Source organism: Hakea prostrata, chromosome 10 (assembly GCF_041222555.1).
Source record: "Hakea prostrata isolate BN-2017 chromosome 10, UWA_Hpros_2, whole genome shotgun sequence".
Classification (NCBI taxonomy): domain Eukaryota; kingdom Viridiplantae; phylum Streptophyta; class Magnoliopsida; order Proteales; family Proteaceae; genus Hakea; species Hakea prostrata.
This window is the reverse complement of record NC_142609.1, coordinates 15,168,294-15,189,136: the sequence shown is the minus strand read 5'-3', so window position 1 is coordinate 15,189,136 and position 20,843 is coordinate 15,168,294. Positions and strand designations below refer to the sequence as shown.

At 33.9% G+C, this 20,843-nt stretch overlaps 2 protein-coding genes and 1 non-coding gene across 3 annotated transcripts; all 3 read left to right on the top strand.

Moving 5' to 3' along the window:
• The first annotated feature begins 11,856 nt into the window (after positions 1-11,856).
• Positions 11,857-11,928, top strand: TRNAP-UGG (transfer RNA proline (anticodon UGG)). Its single transcript has one exon. It is a non-coding gene; the product is annotated as a tRNA-Pro (tRNA).
• A 1,720-nt stretch (positions 11,929-13,648) lies between these two features.
• On the top strand, positions 13,649-18,786 carry LOC149002125 (cytochrome P450 714A1-like). The gene is made up of 5 exons (XM_089138089.1): positions 13,649-13,966; positions 15,430-15,656; positions 15,802-16,049; positions 16,769-17,135; positions 18,233-18,786. Exons 1-5 carry the CDS (start codon positions 13,666-13,668, stop codon positions 18,656-18,658), a joined length of 1,569 nt encoding a protein of 522 aa, XP_088994215.1. The 5' UTR covers positions 13,649-13,665; the 3' UTR covers positions 18,659-18,786.
• Positions 18,787-19,779: 993 nt separating this feature from the next.
• On the top strand, positions 19,780-20,622 carry LOC149002124 (uncharacterized). Its single transcript, XM_089138641.1, has one exon. The coding sequence runs from the start codon at positions 19,780-19,782 to the stop codon at positions 20,620-20,622; it is 843 nt and encodes a 280-aa protein (XP_088994767.1).
• Positions 20,623-20,843: the final 221 nt, after the last annotated feature.

Sequence of the window (20,843 nt, the reverse complement as noted above, 5' to 3'; positions counted from 1 at the left end):
TTGTTTTAGGTACCTAGGTTCAATCATAAGTAAAAGAGGTGATTTAGAAGATGAGGTTTCCCAAAGAATTAAAATAGGGTGGATGAAGTGGAGAGGTGCGTCCGGGGTCTTATGTGATCGGTGTATTCTATTAAAGCTTAAAGGAAAATTTTATAGGACCGTTGTTCGACCAGCTATGATGTACGGTGCAGAGTGTTGGGCTATTAAAAAGAATCATATAGATAAACTCAGTGTAGCAGAAATGAGGATGCTAAGATGGATGATTGGCAAAACTAGGATGGATAAGATAAGAAACGATCATATTAGAGTTGGTCTGGGAGTTGCTCCCATAAGTGATAAGCTAAGAGAAAGTCGTTTGAGGTGGCACGACCACATTCAACGGAGACCTATAAATGCTCCTGTACGGAGAAGTGATATAATTCACATTGAAGGAACTAGAAGAGCTAGGGGTAGACCTAAGATAACCTTAGGAGAAATGGTGAGAAAGGATATGTATAGCTTAGGCCTTGTATCTAACATGGCCTCGAACAGAACTGATTGGAGGGTAAGAATCCATGTAGCCGACCCCATTTAGTTGGGACAAGGCTTATTGTTATTGTTGTTGTTGTTGTTGTTGTTGTTGTTGTTGTATGGGGTTAAAGAATGACGTCCAAAAGACAGCTTGGGTGTCGTGAGGATTACCATTTATAGGTAGAAAGGATAATAGACCAAAAAGGCACTAGGCATGAGGAAATGTATTTTGACCACATGTAGTGTATTGCTTTATGACCTTGCATTGGGTTTAGAATCCCCTACATATTTCAGTACTCAAACCAATGGTTGTAGCAACCCTAACCATGGTCGATGATGAGGCCTAATCCCAATGCCACGGAGACTCAAAAGATGACTTAAGTGCCTTGAGGGAGAGTGATATGACCTAGCCAGAGGAGGGTTAGTGGATATCTTAATGCATGTCTGCCTAAAAAGAGACTGACATAGTTATACTTATTATGTGCATTATTCGCATATCACTTTTTGTGAAAAATCTTTTTCTTGACTACTGTATCATATCATATTATTCGTTTTCTTAATATTTTTTCTCCATGGAATTCTTGTACCATTTTTCTTTTTCTTTTTCTCTTATTTAAATTTATATCTACAAACCAAATCAGGAAAGAGAATATTCCCACAGATTTTAAGAGATTATGAATCAAAATTCAAACCCCAATGAACAAAGATAATTTTATTTTTAAAAATGCAACAACTGAATTTAAATTTTAGTTACTTTAAAAAAAATTAAATCTCTTCCTAAATTTATACTACCCTTATGATTTCAATTTTTTTTTTTTTAGGATTATTATTGTTGTGTCCATTTATTAATTTTATTACTATTTTACCCAGTGCTTTTTAAAATTACTAATCCAACATTTAACTTTGTCTAAATTACTAATGCTTGTCTACCGTTAAGTTCTGTTAGTTTACTGATGATGTGGCATCTATATATTTTTTCAAAATTGTTAAAATAATCCTAGAGTTATCTCTTTACTTATTTACTCTTTTGTCAAGTTATAATACTATCCTTAATTAACTATGGACAAAAATTAACCTTAAATCCATGTTATTCTCTAAAAAGAAATCACCGAATAACTTACAAAAAAAAATCACTAAATAAAAGAAAGATGTAAATAAATAAAACTCAAATAGAAACTAAAAATAAAGAAAGATCAAATTTAATTCAAAGTTGGAAATTGAAAATCACCAAATATATACTAACCATTGTGCTTGTTACCAAATTTCTTATCAATTAACGTCTTACATGCTAATTTGTTTGTAAAACTTCCATAATTGTGATTGTAAAAAATTTAAATCGAGTTTGACAGTTTCTTAACCATAAGCGTGTGGTCTCACCAATCCCTAAATTAAATTCTCAGAAAAATACAAAAAGAAAAATAAATTTAAAACAACACTTCTATTGAAGATAAACCTTACCTAAAAATTCTTGTGATTTATATTTTTTTAGTGCAATAGTAAGACATTCATGAACAAGTATCACACTGCAGTAGAGATCATTATTATTTTGTGTAAAGTCCAAAAAATACAACACACATGCATAAATTCATTTCTTTTTTCCCAGATCATTGCTTTTGTTGTTTGAACCTAAATTTATATTGCAAAACCGACCACGATGCACATTTTGATGGAGTTAAGGACAAAGAAGCAATATCTCAAAAGGTAATTCATTCTCAAACTTTCTTAATCTGAATCTTCATTATATTTTAAATGGAGACAATTGATACATTTTGAAATCCAAAATTGATTCTAAAATATAAGATTTTAAGAATATTTGTTGGGTGCGTTTGATAACGTTCTTAAAAAACGTTTTTGGTGTTCTTCTGTTCTTTGGGAACGGAAGAACGGGTTAGAGGCGTTTGATAAAACGGTTCGTTCTTCTGTTCTTTGAGAACGGACCAATCAGAAAAGTGTTCTAAAGAACTATTTTTGCAGAACATCAAAAAGATGTTTTTACCAAAGAACAGAAATGGAAGTAATAAAATTGGTTCAAATTGAAGCCTTATAACAAGTTTATCAAACACCAACTTATTTTTCAACCAAAAAAAAAAAAAACCAACATATTCTATTAGTGTTCTAAAAATATTTTCATAACGGATTTATCAAATGCCCATATTTTCAAGCAAAGAACGATTTTTTAGCACAGAAACATTAAAAAACGGTTTTGCATAAGAACTGGTTTCTCAGAACGGAAACGTTTCAAACACATATAATTAACATTTAATATGGTTTTTATAAATGAGGTAATGTCATTTTTTTTTACTTCTTAATTTTAATGAAGGGCAAACTAAACATTACATATTCAATGTTAACAGCCAATTAACGCCATTAGAAGGGGGGGGTCAATGGTAATTTTATAAAGAATGAGGTTTGATTAGTAATAAAACCAAAGTACAGGGGGCAATAGTAATTATTCCTAAAATCAATTGTCCACATCGATTAGACTGGTTGCTTCATTGCCAGCTCCAAGCTCCATAAGAGATTCCATTTCATCATCAAGTAGTCGAGGCATGGGGGAACCCTGCAAAAGAAAATTACTCACATGTAGATGTAAAGTACTAACTCATACATGAACATTCTGTTCTGATTTCATACAAACCATATAGTAATGTGATAATATTTACTTCACATGTTCCAAGCAATCTGATAAAGCAGTTCATGTACCAATGAAGGTTGTTGTTGTAAATATGTTTAAAACTTTATATAAAAATTTTATTTATTTTAATTGTGTCTTTTATCCATGGTTTTATTTAGTCCCACATCGGGTGGAGAGGATCTGATTATATGGTTTTTATATAGTAAGAGCCCAGGTATTATTAATTTACTTGATACCCTATAGTGACCCTGCCATGATTATATAGATAGATATATATATATATAGACTTGGGACTTGGGACTTGGGACTTGGGACTTGGGACTTGGGACTTGGGACTTGGGACTTGGGACTTGGGGCTTGATCCGGAAGGCCCAGTTTGTCATGGGCCCTATTCTGGAAAGCCCACTACTGGGTGAATACGTGGAGATGCCATTTGAGTGGCACTCTCCTGTAGGGAGGTACCTTGCTGAAGAGAGTTCAGCTGAAAGGTACCCTTTCACCCACAGCCTTTGGGGCTCTATATAAACTCAATTTCGTGCTCATCTTGACACACAGAATTCCTCCTCCTCTTTCTCTCTCTCTCTCTCTCCCTGTTATTTTGTTAAGCAGTGAACACAACCTGATTAGACCTTGAGTAAACCTTTCTGGGGTGCAACCTTAAAGGTTTGGGCTGACTGATCTTGGGGTGAAAACACTTTTAGAACCCGTATTGCACAATTCGGGGTGTCTAAATACCTTAAAGAAAGTACTTCATGTACATTTCAGCTCTAAAGGAGTACTGTGATTACAACAACAGTTCTGGTGTGTGTGCAGATCCCTCAATCGTCAACAACAGTTGTTAGTTGGTAGGTTGACAGTAGATGTTGATTATCACTGTTGCCAACATACAGTAGGTGGTGCTTTGGTTATTTGAAGATTAAAAGGCAATTCCTAATGGTTCTATCCGTAATAGAAAGTAATGGAATTTTTTTAGAAACAATGTATCACCCAATGAAAGTTACGAAAGATTATTTCATAGTAGATACTATGGGTTCTTTTACTTATTAAAAGAACCCAATGCAATGATAACGCAGAGCTGTTCTAGTGGTGAAATCAACACATTTTAGTGAAGAGGTCGTGGGTTCGACTCTTACTGAGGCATATTAATATCCCCATATAAAGTCCCTTTGTACAAAAAAAAATCTATAAGTTCCCCTATTATTCCCCTTCCTATTTCATATTCATTTAATCAATCAACCAACCCACCAGTGAGATAGCAACTAAAAACAAAATTCCCCTATAGTCTATCTTGAAGTACAATTTCCCCTATAGTCTATCTTGAAGTACAATAAGAGCCTGTTTAGTTATATGAATATGGAGGTTTCAAATATCTAGAGATCTCAAATCTATGAAGTCAAAACTCATGAAATGAAATATTTGGATTCATGTTAAAAATTATTTGGTCGACGTGATTTTTGTGGATGCGCAAATGTTTAACGCTTTTATAGTAGAAGTGAAATCCAAAGATTTCACCACATACCCATAAATCTACAGATACGATTTTGGCACGGTGCCAACTTTGAATACCAAAAATCAGAATCGTACCGTACTAAATTTACACGGTACGGTATAGTACTGTTTCGGTATTTATCGGTATGGATTCGGTACTAATCAGTGCTGGAAAACAGTTTAAACAAGGTATCTAGTATGGTACAATTTTGGTACGAACGAACCCATTCCACTTTTATTATTAGTTCATTAAGATCCAAATGAAATTGTGATCAAACAATTGATAGAATCTGATATTAATGGTTGTTGGTCTGGTTCTCCTTGGTGACAAACCAGTCATTCTCTATTTTGGTAGACTCACAAAATTGCCAACTCTAGAACTTAGCACTTAGTAGTGTCCGAGAACCTCTCTGACCAACTCTTGACTAATCCATGGTTTGCACATTAGATTAGATAAGTAACTCTAACCCTTGCATCAAACTAATTAATACGTGCATGTTTATCTTCAGCATATCTTGTTGCTTGCATCTCTGGTAAGTACAATACAATTATCTCTTAAAATACCCCTCTTAACAATAAACTCCACAAATACGAATAAACATACTGAAAAGAATTAATTTCCTTCATCACTAATAATAAACTCCACAAATACGATTTATTCAAGAGGAAACATATTTTCTGCCACACGAGTTAGAAACTTAACAACCAAAACGATGAAGTTCATACTTGGCATTATGAAGAACTATTCTGTGAGGACATGAAATATAGAATTCTTCAAACATTTCTTGATTGTATTAAAACCTTAAAATTGAGCCAAACATACAAGGAAGCTCCAACAAGTTCCAACATAGTGTTGTTCTAGTCTTGGCCCTTTTGCTTGTTTGACTAGGTTCTGAAGCATGTCCAACATCAACTTGTATTCCTTCTGTCTCATGGCAATTAGATGGCTCAGTAGGTATTTCAATCTCAGGCTTGATGGTTCAGAAGGACCTAAGATAGAAGCATCATGCGAGCCGACAACCTCAGACACGCCCCTTTTCATCTTGTTGCCTTGTTGGAGTAATAAATACAATAGTAACTAAAACACACATAAGTTCATAAATGCAACATATTAAACCAAGATCCAACACTGATTACAAATGTTCAAAACAACTATAACAAGCAACATTGATGCATACATATTCAACAATCCACTTGAATACCCATTGATGCAAATATCAAAGTTCAATGTTTATAATGAAATTCGGCACTTGAGAGCCCTAACCACATAAATTAATGAAGAAGTATATAAAAGACTACAACTTGAAAGTAGTTAAGATCATTGAACCAAAAGTTGAGAATCTTTAACCCTTCAGATCTTGCAATGAGGACAAGTTGTTGGACAACCATTAAAATCTAAAAATGCATTTATCAGTTAAAACTAACAATAGGAACTTAATACACACTTTACAGAGAACATAGATTTCTTTTTGGGGGAGAATATAAGAACTTAAAAACCATGAGAAAAGGAGGAAATAAACAAAATTGCAAATAAGCACTACAACGATTGGAGGAATCACTAAGTTGAGTAGATTTTGAATCAATTCCATGACTCTACTATATTAAATTCTGAAACAGGGAAGATAAGTCATGCTTTTGTTTTTCAAACGAAAGTTGTAATCTATTTAATAGCCCTTGACATCAAGTGAAACAGCCAAAGAAAATTTTAAAAAAGTAAGAATTATAGCAAAAGCCAAATAGGGCTACCTCACACCAAGAGAATAGGCAGATTCACAAGGGTTTGTCAGGCATACCTTTTGAAGAAGGCAACAAAGTCTTATTCAGGAGGCCTTAGGCCCTCAACTCTCAATGAAGAAAAAATAACAACAGAGAATAATCACTTTATGTGCAGCATATGCTAAAGCAAATGTTCCTACTTTTCCAGGTTTTCCACCAATCTCAGAAGAAAAAATAGAATATTCAGTCCTGAAGAAGCAAGAATTACAAGCAAATCAGATGGAAATATTAGATGTTCTACTTCTTTTTTACCTTCTGCAACAGTTCTTGGACATCAATGCTTGCACTAATGATATGTAACATAGGGAGAAGGAAATCAAAGAGAGAGTAATGGAAGTTGCAAACTTGAAAATAATAGATATTACCCCAACACAACAAAAACAATGGATGTGGAAGGCAATGAATGACTCACAATCCAGTAATTGTATAAATAGAGACAAAGCAATAAGTAAATCTAATTAACAAAAACTTAGAAAGAAACCAACAAATAGGTAGAAATTGGACTAAATATGATTATTTTTTTCAACAAAGAAAAAGATCTTGACTATTCGATTGCAAATCTCGTGTGGCTTAAGATGGAAAAAAAAAGGGGAAATAAATTTTAAGCAGAACTCTCTCTCTCGGCTTGGTGCTTCGCCTCCTGTTGTCTCGCTGCTCGTAGAGTTGAAGAAGAGGACTGAAGGATGAAAAGAAGGACTAAAAGAGGGAATTAGGGATAGGGTAAAGGTAAGGGGTTTTAATTGTGAAATTACATTTATATCCCTTAATTTGGTACGATATTCAAGATTATACGGTACATACGTTAGTATACTAATTTGGTATTGTTTTGGTACATTTTTTTTTTGTAAGTGTTTTAGTACATACCGATGGTACGAGTACTTGAACAGGTACCGTACCATACCAAATTTCAAATTTTGGTTTCGGTATATATTGTACCGAATTTTGAATGGTGCGGTTTAAAACAAAGCGGTTCGGTACGGTTAAACGGTTTCGGTACACAATTGACACCCTTACACATAGTGGGCTTTTGAAACAGCAAGAGTGTAGCAACCAATAACAAAATTCCCCTACAGGAAAACGAAAACAACGACAACTTATCAAATTATCTGAATTCCTTAATTATAAAGTGATAAAACAACCAAACGAAATAAAAAAGGGATAATTATTGTTGCCTCCCTTGTATTATAGCTTTATTACTAAAATAACCCTGCTCTTTATGTAATTACTTTTGCCCCCCAAGTTCTAACCTTGTTAAGCGACCGTTAAGGTTGAATGTTTAATGTCTATTTCTTTTGACTAGAAAAGAAGATTGTTTAATTAGGTTTAAGTTTTCCCTAATTACTGAAGATAGTAATGTAATTTAATATAAAGTGTAAATAAGTAATATAAAACCATAGGGTTAATTTGGGATTTTTAGATAAATAAAATATGCCATGTCATCATTAACTAACAGAGTTTAATAGTAGGGGGCAATAATAATTATAGACAAAGTTGAAGGTTGAAGTAGTAATTTCAAAAAGTATAGGGGATAAAATTAAGCTATAGTACAAGGGGGCAATATTAATTATTCTAAAATAATAAAAAATACATTGTTTTGACCTCCCTCCAATTAAATCATCCCCAAGTGATCACTTATCCACTCATTAAAGTGAAGGCAAGAGATGAGAAACCCTCACCAACAAGGAATACACACGAATGCTATGCCCTTTTGTTTTCAATGTCTAGTATATATTAGGGTAATTTTCATCTGGACTCCCTGAGGTTTGATCTATGTCATTTTTAATCCAAATAAATGGGCACTTTGCATCTGCCTCCCCTAAGGTATCTAATAAGATCAATTAAGGACAAATTATGATTTTATGACCAAAATACCCTGACATCTATTCTACCGCAAGATTTTCATCATGTCTTCACAATCAAAATAAGATCGAATGGTTTAAAATCAAATGATAGGAGTGTCCTTGTAAATATTATTTTTTATTTTCACATTTTATAGATTTAAACTTTATTAATTTACAAAATCAAACCCCTTAAACTTCCCGACTCCCAAATCCCTAATTCGATTGGAAGAGAACGCCTGGAATAACCAAGAAAAAAACATCTCTATGGTTCCTCTTTCTTCTCACACCATTTGAAGGGAACTCAATTGCTTTCCATGCTTATAGGGAGGCTGATGACACCAAATATCTAAGCGTTCTCTACCTCTCTTCATCAATCTCATATTGCAAATGCCGCCGGCGATGTCTGATTCCGGCAATAATGACCTCAAATCGGCTTTGCTACCACCGTCTAAGGACTAAGGAGCCAGGCGATGAGAAAATCTGTATGAATGCTATGCTCCAGAGATACGTTAGGGACTTTGGAAAATGGCAGCTCAGGCACTTCATTCTCACAAGCTTAGCTTGGGCCTTAGAAGCTTTCCATGCCATGGTCATGGTTTTTGCAGATCGTGAACCGGTTTGGAGATGTGTTCCAGGTGAAGCAGGGAACCCTATTCTTGGGAATGGGTCGGTGGTTCTGGAGGTTCTGTAATCTCTGAATGGGGTTTGATATGTGAAAAGAAGTACTTGGTGGGTTTGAGTCAATCTACTTTCTTCGCTGGCTGTAAATCAGTATTTTTTTCTTTCTACAATTTCCGTCGATTTGTTCTTTGATTTTCGAAACTAGTTGCAAGATTGCCCTGTTCTCTTAAATTTATTAAATGAGTTAATTCTTTGAAAATTGATTTTCAACCCGTTTGATCTTATTTTGATTGTGATATTTTTTTTATTTTTTATTTGGTAAAGGAACCTTGAAAGCATGATAAAAATTTTACGGTAGAATAGATGTGAGGGTATTTTGGTCATAAAAATCACAATTTGTCCTTAATCGATCTTATTGGATACCTTAGGGGAGGCATATGCAATGTGTCAATGTATTTGGATTAAAAATGACATGGATCAAACCTCAGGGGGTCCAGATTAAAATTACCCTATATATTATTGTTGATTGTGTGGAGATTGATTTTGTGTTTTATCATCCATGATAAGGTTGAGTTATTGATATTGTAATGTCCAAATGCTGATTTTTTTATTTAAGACATAATAAAGATAAAAACTGATGAGTTTTTTTACCATTGATTAATTGATTGTTTTCCTTCTATGTTTTTGACTATATTATTGTTGATAGAGTAAAGATTGATTGTGTGTTTTATTATCCATGATAAGGTTGAGTTATTGTTGGGGTAATTGTATTACAAATTCTTCAAACATACAAAGATGAAATCGCAATACAATTGAGAGATGAAGATCGTCTTTAGCAAATCCGGAGAGCTCGAAGTTGCAATCGAACGAACCACCGATCGATGAGGTTGAGTCACACCTTGATGCTGTCTTTAAGGTAATTGATGCACCCTACTACCAAGGGTTCTTCGCACCACCACCTCCAAGATAAAGCAACCTCCAACTAGAAGATGAGGTAGTTCTTCTAGTCCCTTAAAGGAGCCAAAAGCTAGAGCACAACACTTAGACAACTCAAGAAAGAAATGAACTTTGTAAAACAAATAATGTGAGTGAGGAGAGTCACAATAGCACACAATATGCAATGAAGGGTTGGGTTTATATAGGCCCAAACCACACCTCCCCACAAGGGGAGAATCAATTCTCCACTAATGGAGAATCAATGGTTTGTCCCTCCTCCACTAATGTGAATAAACCCCCTTGACCTAACCTCCCCACTAATGTGAATAAACCCCCTTGACCTAACCTCCCCACTACTTGGGAAAGTAACTCTCATATTCACTTCTTTGGAATGAATAGGCTTTAACCCATTCAAAGACCTTAACCCCCACTCATGGTAATGGCCATGAATGGTCATGAAGTTGAAATGAGAAATAAAGGTCAAGAGTTAGAATGTGAGTAATTCCACCATTCAAGTTAGCCCACCTCATCACCATGATCAAGACCTTTAAGACCCTTGACCAATGTCATGAAGAGCCTCATAACCAAGGTCATGAAGGGCCTTCTTTACTCATGGTGCCTCATTACTACCCTTACCTCATGGTGCCTCATTACCACCCTTACCTCAAGGGTCCCACACACAAACAAAACAATTAAATAAAAGAAATGCAAAAACTAATTTTGAAACTTAATATATAGATAATATAGATTTTAATAAAAAACCTAACAGTTATTGTTACTGTAAGTCTGTAATGTCCAAATGCTAAGTTTTTTATGTAACACAAAATAAAGATAAAAACTGATGAATTTTTAACTATTGATTAATTGGTTGTTTTCCTTCCATTTTTTTGGATAATTTATTTTTTTAATTTAATTTATTTTAAGTTCTTGCTCTTTCTCTCTTTGGATTTGCATTTATTGATTGGTGGGTTGATTGATTAATTGATAAATCTAAAATAGGAAGGGGAAGTAATAGGGAAATAAGATTTTAATCCTTGATTGATTTTTGTTTGATTGATATTTTACTAATAATTTGAATTATTATGAAGAAACGGATGGATTTCTTGATCTTGAAGGGATACAAAACTGGTGAACTTTTTACTCAGCTACGGCAATGGCGATGGTGTTGAGAAAGTCCTAAGTCCTATGGAAGGTGGTAGACATTGTGGAAGACATCAAAGTGATGGCCTCGCAATTTCAGAGACGTTTATTTGAGCATCATTTTCGGAAGGTCAATACTTGTGTTGATTTTTTTACTGGATTTCTTTCCGTGCCGGGGGAGGTGGTCTTTGTCACACACACACGCAAAAAAAGAACTGATGAGTTTTTCAATAATTGATGATTAATGGGTTGTTTTCTTTCCATTTTTTTAATAGGTTTTTCTTTTTTTGGTCTCACTCTTAATTTCATTGGATTCACATTTATTGATTGGTGGGTTGTTTAATTGATTGAATGAATTTGAAATAAGAAAGGGAATTGATAGGGAAACTAGATTTTTACCATTAATAGGATTTTTTTTGGAAAAAATAAGACTTTATTTTTCTTAAATGTGGTGAACAAAACGGCCAATATTTATTATTGATTGATTGTGTGTTTTATTTGCCATGATTGTTGTTTGATTAATTATAATAAAAAAAATACTTAAATATACAATTTTAACCTCCTAGAAAAAAAATGAATTCTTCCTATATCTTTTGCTACATAAATAATGATCGAGGGTATTTTAGAAATCATATTAAGTGGACAAATATGTCCTCATAGAGAGGATAAATTCTTAAAAAAGCCTTTATGAACGTAAAGAATGATTCAGGGTATTTTAGGAAACCCAATTGTACTCATCTTAAATAGACACATTTGTACGTCCTCATAGAAATCAGAAATTATTCATATAATCTTTATCACCTTAATAATGCTTGGGATTATTTTGGGGGGAATGTAGTCATCTCCATTGTATTCATACTTTTATAATAGTAGTATATAGTATATAGTATAGTACATATGATAGTAGTAGGGCATTTGGTCTAGTGGTATGATTCTTGCTTTGGGTGCAAGAGGTCCCGAGTTCGATTCTCGGAATGCCCCATTATCAATCATAATTTTTGTTACACTTTGATGGTATGTTTGTTATTTTTCTTTTCGTTTTTTAATACAAAAGACCCTTTTAACGGGAAAAAAAAGTATGATAGTATGCTATGATTATTGTGTTTAACTTTAACATTCCATATGTGGTTTGAAAGGGAAAAGAATGCCCCCTTATTACAATCTCAAATGATGTGATTTTGATCCTCGGATTAGGAAAATTATTCAAAACTTTTTTCGTATCCACCCTAACCGCTCTTGTTGAACCAATTTATTGTTCTATTTCACGCTTGAACGTCCTTTTTCCACCCATATTTTGAATGATTTTGGATTTTCTTTCAATGAATTGAAACTAGGAAAATAACAATAGTCAACCATGTTATTGCTATACCTGAAGACAGTAGTACACAAAAAAGACCTTTCACTCTTTTTTTGGGGGTAAACCAGAGACCTTTCACTTGAACCAATGTTTTTGGTGTAGTCCCACTAGCCCTATGTGGAACATGTGCTATCTAAATCTATCTTCTCCGAGTCTAGATCCTCTGCACACGGGTGGAGAAAATTCTAATTTCTCCTCCCCCACCAACCCCCCCCCCCCACCACCACATTCTATGAAATCTTTCTTTGATGTCAAGGTTTTGTCATAATGTAGCTATTGGCCTTCTGCTCTTATTCATTGCTTCTTTTAGTGAACTCTTTTTTCTTTTGTAGACAAAAGTTAGCTATAGGTCAACTTTTCTGCACCACCTCTTTTTCATTGTTAGAATCAAATACCTTATCAAGCATATGATCTTTCTTTATAATATAGGAGAGCCCAAATCATTGATGGCTTAAAATCTTTATTATTATATACTTCACTCATTTTGAAAAATCTAGTTAGGGTTGTCATGATGCTTTCCTAGCTTGATGAATTATTAAACTAGATCTCTTTGTACTCCTCACACTTGGATCAATGATGCCAATAAAATTTCCTTTTTTTCTTCTTTTTTTGGGTTCTTTATTTGTTGTGAAATACTTTTCTTTCCATACTTATATGGTCACTAATTGTTTCTATAACCTAGAAAGAGAGGCTTAGGTTGGCTCCTTTTCTAGGTCTCAATCGAGTTTCAAATATCTTTTTCTAGGGGTTTGGGTGTGGAGGAGCAAATTATATAATTTAAGAACTAAACCCTTGTGACTAGGATATCAATCATTCTATTACTATTAGGAGATCTTGAACCTGGTGAAATGTAACTATTGATCAATTATAGAGTTGTTGAATTGCATCCATTGAATTTTATGGAAAATCATACAAAGTATTGTAATAATGTAATCATCACACGTTTAAATTTAATATATAACCTAATATAGATATGAAAGAGATGACAATAATGTATAATGTAATTTGGTTTATGTCTTAATTGTCAACAGATAATGTAATGTTCTTACTAACCTCAAAAAAGAAAAAAATCCAAATGCAAATGTAAAAAAATGGAAATGAAAAAAATATTAAAGACTACTTTACCATTGAAAAAAAAGAAAGAGAGATTCTTTGCCTTGGTTGTAAAGTTGATGACTGCCATTTTTACCTGATTACTCAGAAACCGTATTGCCATTTTTACTTGATTACGTCAGAAACCGTACTGCCATTTTTAAAACTCATCTTTGTCGTCGTCTTCAACTTTGCCTCATATATTGAATGAAGAACCAAAGAGTGATCTAGAGACAAAGAGAGGCACACAGAGAGAGAGAGAGAAAAAAATGGAGTTCTGGGTTGGGAAGGTTGTATGGAGCTTTTTTCTGGTAGGGTTTTGCAGTTTGATTGGATATGTCTTGAATGTTGTTTGGATTAAACCAGAAAGGCTTAGAGAGAAGCTAAGAAAGCAAGGAATTACAGGACCTCCACGTTCTTCTTTTCTGTCTGGAAACATAGCTGAGATGACGAAGATCAGATCAGAGGCGGCTTTGAATATGAAGCAGGTTAAGGATCATGGAGATATTGCAGCCCATGATTACACTTGCGCTCTCTTCCCATATTTTGAACAATGGAGAAAACAATATGGTACACCTGCATCGTTTCTACTTCTTCTTTTGCTTTTAGTTTCGTTAGAGCTATTTTAAGTTTTATATAGGTGGTCATAGAAATATTGTTCATGATTATTACTATCATCTCTTACTATAAATATTATAGTTGCAGGTTTTTCATTTTATTCAACATTAGCAAGCTGTTCATCACTGATGAAATTTGGAACAGAATTGCCTCCTTGGAGTGTATGAAGTTGTTTACTTTTCATATTTTATGCCAGACTGATATATACTTTTTCCATATCTAAATCTTAAATGAGTAAAGTAGAATGGGTTTCCATCCAAATTTGGATTTTTTTACCCGGATGGATAGAGATCTATGTTCTCCTCACACCTCTCAGCCATATAATAAAAGAGGATCCCATTTTTGAATTATGACAATAAAAACTAGAGGTGAATCACCCTCCTAATGTGGGGTAGGAAAATGTGAGGAGAACACCTTGTTAGAGTTAGGGTTTAAGCACAAGGTTGCTTAAAGCATTACACCATGAGTATCTAGATTGGAATACCCAAACTGCTGCTTCTAGCTAGTATTTATAGAATAAATATCGTGTTCTATTTAAATTGGACTCTCTTATAAAAGTCCATTACACCGTTAGATCGTAACTAATCTAATGGCTCATATTAGAAAATAAGTTGAGTATAACTTAAATACCTCAACAATAAGTTTGAATATAACTTGAGTACCTCAACATTAGTTGGGTATGACTCAAATACTTTAACATACCTCTACCCTGAGAGGTAGAGGATTCAGACTTTTTTCATTTTGGGGACTAGCCTTGGTGTAATAGTCACTATATCATAGTTGTAATTCAGGAACAAGACACCCTATATTGGGCATATGCTTTCATTGGACACTGTTGAGCCAACCCCCATAAAATTAAAAATAAAAGCTAGTTATATTAAAATAAAAAAAGCCATTAGGCATTTCATATTTTAGTATAAATAATAGTCATCAACCACTATTGTATATTGACTGGCATGACAATAGAGTAGCCACTTTAATTCCTTAAAAAAAATATTTAATAAATAAATTTAGCGTAGGAGGGATTATATTTGTAAAATGGTTTGCTTCTCCATAACCAATCAAGGGGAAAAAAAGAAATAATTCTTAGGACTTAGGTAGGCCAGTCATGCCTACTATTTTCTAACTGTTCCTTTTTTTCTGTTTAGGAAAAAGTGATTGTTGTTGATAAATTTTAATTGGCTGAGTTGGAAGAATCAGTGATTCTTCTTCTCCATTTAGACTAAGTTAATTTATTATCTTGTAGTAGTGAAGAATCAATTCTATGTCAATTCCACTCACCATTGAACATGCTTAATTAGATACTCTTCTTGAAATCAAATAAATTTTTTTTTTCTTTCTTATTTAATTTTGGGTTGAAATTTCTTTTTCTATAATATCATTTTATGAATATTTCTAAAAATTTTCTGTTGCAGGTCAAATTTATATGTATTCAATTGGTAGAACACTAAACCTGTACGTGAATCAACCTGATTTGGTGAAGGAGATAGCCCAAGCAATATCATTTGATTTAGGGAAACCATTGCATACAACGAAAACTCTTAAACCTTTGCTAGGTGAGGGTGTTCTGGTCTCTAATGGTCATCATTGGTCCACTCAAAGGAAAATCATTTCTGCCGAGTTCTTTATGGACAAGGTTAAGGTACATCAGAAATTTCTTTACCCTCGATAAAAAATTTTAAACTAATTCGAAAGTTTATCCAAGTTTTTAAGAAATTTTGTTTGTTAGTTTCCAATTTATCCATTGGGTAATGTGTTCTTACTTCTTTTTCTTCTTGTGGGAGTAGCGGATGGTGGGGCTAATGTTGGAGTCTGGGCTAACATTGAGAGAGAAATGGGAGAAACGAGTTGAATCTAAAGGAGGAATTTCAGAGATAAAAATTGATGAAGATTTAAGAGACTTTTCTGCTGATGTTATTGCCAAAACTTGTTTTGGGAGTTCTTATTCTCAAGGCAAAGACATCTTCTTTAAGATCCGGGTTCTTGAGAAAATGTTATCTGAAAGAGGTTTCTTGCATAAAGGAGCAGCTTTGAGGTACTTATTTACTACTCCGTAACCATTTTATATAAGTTCTATCCTTCCTATTTTTGTTGGTGTAATAAGGGTCTCAAGAGGAAGAATGAAATGAAGGGTCTTTTTGTTAATCTCATTCTCAATTGCTTACATTTTTTCTTCTTTTTGTTTTGGGTATCTATGCTAAATCTTATTTTTATTTTAAAAGAATAGAAAAAACTTCCAAAATTCAAAATAGACTTTTTTTTCTATTAAGGATTATGTATTTTAGGTCAATAGCTTATTCTATTCATTCTTGCACATTAAAATCAAAATGCAAATTAAGGCTATGATAGTAAATATGGATTCCTTTTATGAAAACTTTATTATTTCTGTACTTTCTCACTCCCAAACCCTAATGATCTATTCTCAATTTTCATTACTATTATTATTATTTTTTTGATACTTTAAACATATTTTTCATTTCATAATTTATTTTAGACAAAAGTTACCAAACAATTTTCACTTTTGACAAAAAGATGAATTCTTGTATTTCTCTATTTTAAGTAGGCAAATAGAGAATGAGAAATGACATAAAAAATGCCCGAAATCTTCCAGCTCAGGTCCTCGTATAAGAACCATTCTGGTATGGCCTAAACATCTAGAAAGACGGAATCCATGGCAGAAATTTTTTAGGAAGTAATTTTAAAACAAAGCTAGCTTCAATGTTGCTTTTCACTAGTGCTTATTTGTTTTTGAAGTCTTCCAAGCAAGAGTACTGATAAAGACATACAGAAGCTAGAAAAAGAGATTGAAGCATTGATATTGAAGACAGTAAAGGAGAGGGAAGAGAAGATAGCTAACAAAAGCTTAGAGAAGGATTTGTTACAAATGATCCTACAGGGAGCTATGAGTGATAAGTTTAGCAAACAAGCATCAAACCGGTTCATAGTTGATAGTTGCACCAACATCTACTTTGCTGGTCATGAAACAACAGCAGTAGCTTCTACATGGTGCTTGATGTTATTAGCTTTATTTCCTGAGTGGCAAGACCGCGTTCGTCAAGAAGTTTTTCAGGTTTGTGGAGGTGGATTGCCAGATGCTGATGCCTTACGCAAGTTGAAAATGGTATGTACAAATTACATGGGCTTTGATTTGGTATGATTTTTATTTCAATTTCACGGGGTGGTTTCTATTTCTGATATTGTTTAGTTTGATATTTACACCTTAATTTCGTGTGACATAAAAAGACTTCTCCTTTTCTCCTAAGATCTAATTACCACCATTTCCAATCTTTTAGTAGTCTCCAACATCAATCATTTCCTTGACATTTTGAATTCTGAAATTACAAAATTGATAATGGAGGAATGTTTCTTATGAGGGGAGTGTAAAACTTATATCAAAGGTGGGTGGGGTTATGGCCTTATGGGGAAAGAAGCGCCACCTCTTCTTATGAAAGGCAGAAATGAGATGGAATCATGGAATCCTCTTCCTTGACTGATAGAGTTCTATGTTTTCTTCAAATTTTTTCACGACACATCAGGAGGGGGAATCCATATTTAAATTCGGAAAGGAAAAAAAAATTAGAGGTGGACCATGTACTAATGTATGGTGGAGAAGTGTGAGGGGAGCAGAAACCTCTACCTATCAGGGTAGATGATCCAGACTCAGTAGAAATGCCCATCATGTCAATGCTTCTACATGTGGTCCCATTACCTTGGCTGCATGGAAGTGACGCTCCACCCCACAGAAATCTCTTGATCTTCCCCACATATAATCATAAGAGGTAGTTCTCTTTTGACCCCACCCCTTCTCCAGCCGCCTAGTGCACCTTCATGGACTGGGGGTTTCTTCTTTCCTCAAAAGCTTGGCTAGCCCCTTCTTATCGTGCTCCCTTCCTCCTCTGGTTATGGACAACCTATTGTGAAACTTGGTTATAAACAACTTGTTGCAAAACCCCTATCCTTGTCTATGCTTCTAATCATGATGGTTGCAGGAGAAGCAACCGTGCTAGTAAGATCGCTTTCAAGTTTATAAAAACTTCATTATTGATTTCGAGCCTCCAAAGAAAAAGAAGAAAAAGAATAGGGCAAAAAATTAAGGCTTGTTGGTGCCAGTGTTTATGGGTTACTTTCTTTCTTTGTCCATCCTTTTAGCTTTTAACTTTGTTCTTGGGTTTGGTGGTAACAAAATGTCCAATTAATAATTTAGCTTTATGTTTGCAGATGGAGATGGTGATTCAAGAAACCTTACGACTCTACCCTCCTGGTGCATTCATTTCAAGAGAGACATTGAAAGACACAAAGCTAGGAGATCTCATTGTTCCAAAAGGCATAAGGCTGTGGACTTTGATACCCACACTACACAGAGATCCAGATAGTTGGGGACCAGATGCAAACGAGTTCAACCCTAACAGGTTTAAAAATGGAGTCTCTGAAGCTTGCAAGTATCCTCAAACTTATGTGCCATTTGGAGTTGGGCCAAGGTTGTGTCTAGGCAAGAACTTTGCACTAACAGAATTGAAGGTTCTACTTTCACTTATGGTTTCCAAATTCTCTTTCTCTATTTCTCCAAAATACCAGCACTGCCCAAAATTTGTGATGATTGTGGAGCCTAAGTATGGAGTTGATCTTATGGTAAAGAAAATATAGAGTAAGAAGTCATAGTTAGACAGTGTTGGGCTTAATAAACTTTCACCTTTTTTTTTTTTGTAAGAGCTTAATAGACTTTTTATATGTTGCCCTACATGGGTATTCATTACTATTTGAAACAAAATCAATCATCAAATAATACAAAACATGTTTCAAATGGGCCTAGTAGAAATAGCTCCAAAGACCCCTCACATATGTGGGGTCTGATTTTATTTTATTTATTTTTTTTATTATTATTATTTTTTTTGGTAGGATGTGGGGTTTTCCAGTCAATTTTAACTCATATGGATTTTGTCTTGGCCTTAAGCCCAAGAGGCATGATTTAATATTCAATATATTTGTATTTTAAAATGTACTAAATGATTTGATAATAGCTTGATACTGATCTCAAAATCAAATTCAATTGTTAGTCAAAACTCAACACAAATGGATCCCAAACCATTCTAAAACTAAACCTTTGCTAATGGTTTGTGTTTGAATTTTAATGCTTTTAACCTAAAACTGAAAATTACATCACCAAAATTGACTTGGACTAAACCATTGATACCCCTATTTGTGACTCAGCCAGAATAACCAAATATTTGAACTTGAACTTGAACCATTAAAAATTTGATTTTATTTTGTCAAATAAATATAAGCTTCTAAAGCATGTACTAAGTATAATTTAAAGAAAAACTTTCTATCTCTCCCCTATACTTACTCTCTATTTACTCTTACTTCCCACTCAAAAGTTCTACTTTTGTTTTCCTCAAAAAAGTGAACTCTAACCACTTCTTCTCCCCTAATATTTTAAAATAATCAAATTATCATTTATTTTTGTCCCTTTAATTAATCAAAGTAATTTTATTTCTCTTTTCATCTATTTCTTTCTTTCTTTTCTGCTTTTCCATAAGAATCAATATGCAATTAGGCGTGTTTTTTTATTTTTTTCATTTTGTTTTCTTTTCCAATTTTTATAGGATTCTTTTTTCCCATTTTTTTCCTTGGTAAATTCTGATAAAAGGGACAATAAGTTAAAAGTAAAGGAATTTCTCTGGAGGTGTTGTGCTGGTGGTTTGCCAACAGCAGAGGCTTTAAAAAGGAGGGGAATAACCATTGAGACTACTTGTTGGAGATGTGGAATGGGAGTGGAAACTGTGGAGCATATTCTAATGGAATGCCCATTTGCGAAGGCTACTTGGTTTGCTGCTGATTTATCATGTCTTGTCCCTGCTGTAGGTAATGGATTGGACCAGTTTATTGATGCTTGGTCCTCTGTACCTTATGCTTCTAAGGATTGGAGGATGGAGATTGCTGGTAAGTGTGTTGTTATATGTTGGACTTTATGGAAAGGCCGGAATGAGTTTTTGTTTAATGTTGGTATATGGGATCCAGTGGCAACTTGGCTTCATGCAGAGAAGATCTTTATAGAATTCTGGTTGTCTAATGTAAAGACTGATGAGCAAAGGTGTAGACAGATAGAGTACAAAGATAATAGGGAATGGCGGCCTCCTACTGGAACTATGTTGAAGGTCAATACAGATGCATCTCTTAAAAATAATAAAGGAGGAATTGGATTTGTAGTAAGAGATGCAAATGGAAGGATTAAAGTAGCTGTTTCTATTCCTATGGACTTCTCATCAGTAGCTCAAGGGGAGATACTAGCTGTCCGTGAGGGGTTATTACATTGTCTTCAGGAGCATTGGCAAGAAGTATGTTTTGAAACTAATTGTAAGGAAGTGGCTGATATACTTTGTTATAGAACCCCCTCCCCAATTGAGTTGTTTTCTATTACTCAAGATATAGAAATCTTGAGACAATATCTCAATGTAACTTTTGGTTTTATTTCTAGGGATATGAACAACCTTGTTGATTCCCTAGCCAGGAAAGCTCTTAACTGTACAGGCAGGGAAGAGTGGAATTCCTCTTCTTGGTTGTCTGAGGTTTGTTCAGCAACTTTGAATGCTTCCTGTTATAATGAATGATCTTTTCTTTACCCAAAAAAAATTTAAAAATACATCTAATGATGTATATTTTATTTTAATAGAAGATGAAGGAAGAACTAAAAATAAATAGATCCAATCACATTCAAAGGATTCTGAATGGACAAAAAACAATAGAAAAGAAAATGGAAGAAATAAATAAAATAACAAAAAATTCTACAAAAGAGAAACAAACAAATTTTTATAAAAAAAGATCCAATATG

What these genes read in the sequence shown, in the direction of transcription:
- LOC149002125 (XM_089138089.1), top strand. Translation starts at nt 13,666, where the DNA reads ATGGAGTTCTGGGTTGGGAAGGTTGTATGGAGCTTTTTTCTGGTAGGG. An exon ending in ACAATGGAGAAAACAATATG is followed by an intron (nt 13,967 to 15,429) that starts GTACACCTGCAT and finishes TTTCTGTTGCAG; the next exon opens with GTCAAATTTATATGTATTCA. An exon ending in CCTTACGCAAGTTGAAAATG is followed by an intron (nt 17,136 to 18,232) that starts GTATGTACAAAT and finishes TTATGTTTGCAG; the next exon opens with ATGGAGATGGTGATTCAAGA.
- LOC149002124 (XM_089138641.1), top strand. Translation starts at nt 19,780, where the DNA reads ATGGGAGTGGAAACTGTGGAGCATATTCTAATGGAATGCCCATTTGCG.